The 3,498-nt window shown below is 40.8% G+C and overlaps 1 protein-coding gene across 1 annotated transcript in view; it reads right to left on the bottom strand.

Moving 5' to 3' along the window:
• The window catches only part of mrc1a (mannose receptor, C type 1a), an 11,717-nt gene that overhangs the window by 4,723 nt on the left and 3,496 nt on the right, over nt 1-3,498 (bottom strand). Inside the window, exons 5-12 of the mRNA XM_020586403.1 lie at nt 3,120-3,301; nt 2,493-2,641; nt 1,778-1,977; nt 1,576-1,691; nt 1,403-1,481; nt 1,170-1,314; nt 1,042-1,074; nt 196-359 (exon numbers count right to left, since the gene is read on the bottom strand). Of these exons, the coding sequence (XP_020442059.1) occupies nt 196-359; nt 1,042-1,074; nt 1,170-1,314; nt 1,403-1,481; nt 1,576-1,691; nt 1,778-1,977; nt 2,493-2,641; nt 3,120-3,301 (1,068 nt within the window). The remainder of the gene's footprint in view (nt 1-195; nt 360-1,041; nt 1,075-1,169; nt 1,315-1,402; nt 1,482-1,575; nt 1,692-1,777; nt 1,978-2,492; nt 2,642-3,119; nt 3,302-3,498) is intronic.

Below are 3,498 nucleotides of genomic sequence, written 5' to 3'. Positions count from 1 at the left end.
GTCATTGCCTGCTGCCCAATCCACTGTGCACCAGCCCCTTACGAATCCTCCTGCAGGTGGTGGGCCCACAGGAGAACGTCCCCACGTTGCTGTTGTAGAGTTCAAATGTTGTATGGGGCCTGGTCAGGCTCAGCCCGACCAGGCCCCATACAACATTTGAACTCTAATTTAAAAAATGCATGCTAAATATCTTGCCAGTTTCCGGAGGAATCTTCGCTCACTGTCCCCTGTGATGACTACAAGTTCTGCAAAGTTTTTTTTGCAGTAGGCCCTGGCAGCTTCCATAGGTAGGTCCTGAGCGTTGATGAAATAATGCGAGTCATTGTATATGAGCCAGCCGTCTTCTGTGGTGTTGTATACTGTAACAAGAACAAAACAGATTCATTAACCAATATTGATGGAAAAGAAATTCTCCAGCCATGCAGCTCTGTGAGGCTTTACTGCAGCAATAATGTCACCATGCTAGCACACCCAGTGACAATGCCAAGATGTCGCTGTTAAGTGTACATAATGTTTACATAGTTTATTTTCCAAATTTAGTGTAAAGGTGCACTAACTAAGATTTTACACATTGGCTGATATGGCCGATGAAATATGTCCTGTAAATTAGCCCCACCTGCCACAGGTTATAAGATGTTTTTGAACCATGAGTAGTCATTTATAACAGCCAGCCAATGAGGAACTCTCAGTAGCTAAAATTTCAAAACAGTGGGGGTGGGTGGGGGTTGGCTTTTAGAGATGGAGCAGCCAAAGACAAATTATTTCAGATACAATGTTCATACTAAGGGAGACATGAATATACTCTAGAGGAAAAGTCACCAAAATCATTAGGCTTTATCCTCCAGAATTCATAAATGCTTGTACATTAATTACTTTAATAGTTGAGTCTGGAAGTGAACTGACTAATGAGCCAGACAACAGACCAGCACTGACATCCCGAGAGCAGCTTGGCTCCAAAGAGGACTGGGCAAACAAAATGGCTGCAGCTCAACGAATAAAGGACAGGGACTGCACTAGGGTCAGACGACTGCTGAAACATACCTGTTATTGCAGGTTCAGGTTTGGGAGTCACACCTGAAAATACAAAAACCATGAAGGAAGAATAAACAGTGGGGCAGAGCTCTAATGTACCATCACAAATCACTATTAATGAGACGAGTCAGCTTTACCTTTGCTTATCTGGCAGATCCAGTTATTGTAGGCATCGCAGTGCCGGTCGTTCCAGCGCCGTCGGTAGTTAAAGTTAACTTCTGTACAGTGTTCATTGTCATTGTAGTTATTTGGCTCCCCAAAGCCCCAGTTCTCAAAATCACTCTGGATCACAGTTATTTGACATACACATAATTAGGCCGAGGAAGACACAGAGTAAAACGTTTAGTGATAACTATGAAGTACTACATACAGGTGATCCATCACTCCAGACAAAACCTTGATTTGTACCCAGGGAAAAGCCAATCCAAGCTGAATCAGAAGAATATAACCTTTATAACAGCAGAAAACAACAGTATTGATTACTTCAATGGTTGATTAGCATAAACTATAGCTATACATGTCCAAACTGATATGGCAACATACGGAGGATTGTTTAGGTCCTGCATACTGTGTATGCTCATCAGGTCCCCACCGATGGTCCTGCAGAAGGTTTGTGCTTCAAGCCAAGTCTTCTTAAGGTCTGCATTTTTCTTGTAAAGCTTTGTAATAAGTGAAAAAGGAAAGTCAGGTTTTATGTACTTAAAACTGCACAGATTTCACAGATTAGTTCAGTTTGTCCTCCTACTTTGTAGCAGATGTTCCTCTGGGCAGCTGGGGTCCACCCAGATGCACAGCTCAGAGCCAGGGTGGTGGGTGGGGCTGTCGTTGTGGCTGCACCTTCTGCTAGTTTCTTGCAGATATACTTTTCCTTGTTGCTACAGCTGATGACATCCCATAATCCAGCAAAAATCCCAGTTGTCATGGCAACGCATCCTTGTTTTCTGTCTTTTAGGAAACACCAAAAGAAATGGGAAAATTGGGACTATTGATAAAATGAGCTCTGGAATATAAAGATTATAATCAGTGGTAAAATATAAATGAGGCTAATGTTTAAAAGGCATTTTTATCACATCACCATCGTAGTCTACCATGACTAGGATTAATGGGAATGTGTTTAGTTTTACAATGTGTATGATAACAAATTAGACAAAGTGTTCACCCCCATAAATAAGAGATAAAAAGGTCTTACAATTCAGCCTGAGGGGGATATGAATGTGTGTGCTACATTGCATGGCAATCCTTCACTTAGAGCTACAAATGCAAAATGTGTCATTAGGATACATTTGCATGGTAAACCATAGCCGCTACAGTTTGGACTAAAAACAGACCAAGATTACCATCCAAAGAGCCATGCAGCCAGTGTGGCTTTAAAAAAATAAACTACCAGTGCTTCATGACTCTGCAGTAGCTAATGTAAAAATCATTAGATGTACTGTACAGCTAAAGAAAGTGTGCTGTACCTGGCATGCCCACATTGAAATGAGTGAATGTGACCTTTCTATTGGTGGACCACTTGAACATGGTTTTGTCTTCTGTGTTAGAAAAACCAGTCCAGAAATACTTCTCTGGTCTTAAACCCATCAAACTGACCAGGAAGGCGTTCTCATATCTGCATGAAAACATAAAAGCAAAAAGGTGAACAATAAATTTCACAATAAAGAGTGATGTGATTTGTTACAACCTCTGCCAAGGCAGAGGTATGTTTTTACTGGCATTTGTTGTTTGTTCGTTCAAAGCATAAATCAAAAAGTAACGACTGACTGTTGATGAAATCGTTGATAGGGCATTTTGGTGCTGATCCGAATCATCATCTGGATCCAGGATGTTTTTAAAGGATTCGGCACCACTGTGAGATTTCAATATTTTTGCTTCAAACTCCATGCATAATCCACACAGTACTTGGACAAATATAGCAAGATCCACCACACACCAAAGTCTGATCTGGATCTGCTGATCCAGAATGTTCACTTCTTTTGGATGTCATGGAAAACTCAGTACTGTGAGACAACACAATGCTACAGACATGCAACTAAGATGAAGTTCTAGCTGAGACTCTAACTCAGTAGAGTGTCAGACGTGACTTGTACCTGTCGGCGACATCCACCAGGTTAGCGCCCGCCTCTGAGCATGCTCGCTTTGCCTCCTCAAACGTCTTTGTTTCAGCTCCAATGTCGTAACAATATGAACCAAAACTGATGGAGCCCTTAAGATGATTAAACAATGAGTTAAATCTGATAAATGCTTTGTTGTATAACCAGTGGTGAAAGTACTCAGATCATTTACTAAGCAAAAGTAATAATACAGCAGTGTAAAAATACTGTTACAAGTAAAAGTCCAGCATTCAAAAGGTTACTTAAACAAAAGTACATCACATTTAATGTTGTAGCTGGTCAAGTTTTAACTAGTTTATATGCACTTCATTTGAATTACTGCTTTGTACTTGAGTAAATGTACTTAGTTACTTTC

This window comes from Monopterus albus, unplaced genomic scaffold, assembly GCF_001952655.1.
Source record: "Monopterus albus unplaced genomic scaffold, M_albus_1.0 scaffold405.1, whole genome shotgun sequence".
NCBI lineage: Eukaryota > Metazoa > Chordata > Actinopteri > Synbranchiformes > Synbranchidae > Monopterus > Monopterus albus.
This window is presented reverse-complemented; position numbering and strand designations above follow the sequence as displayed.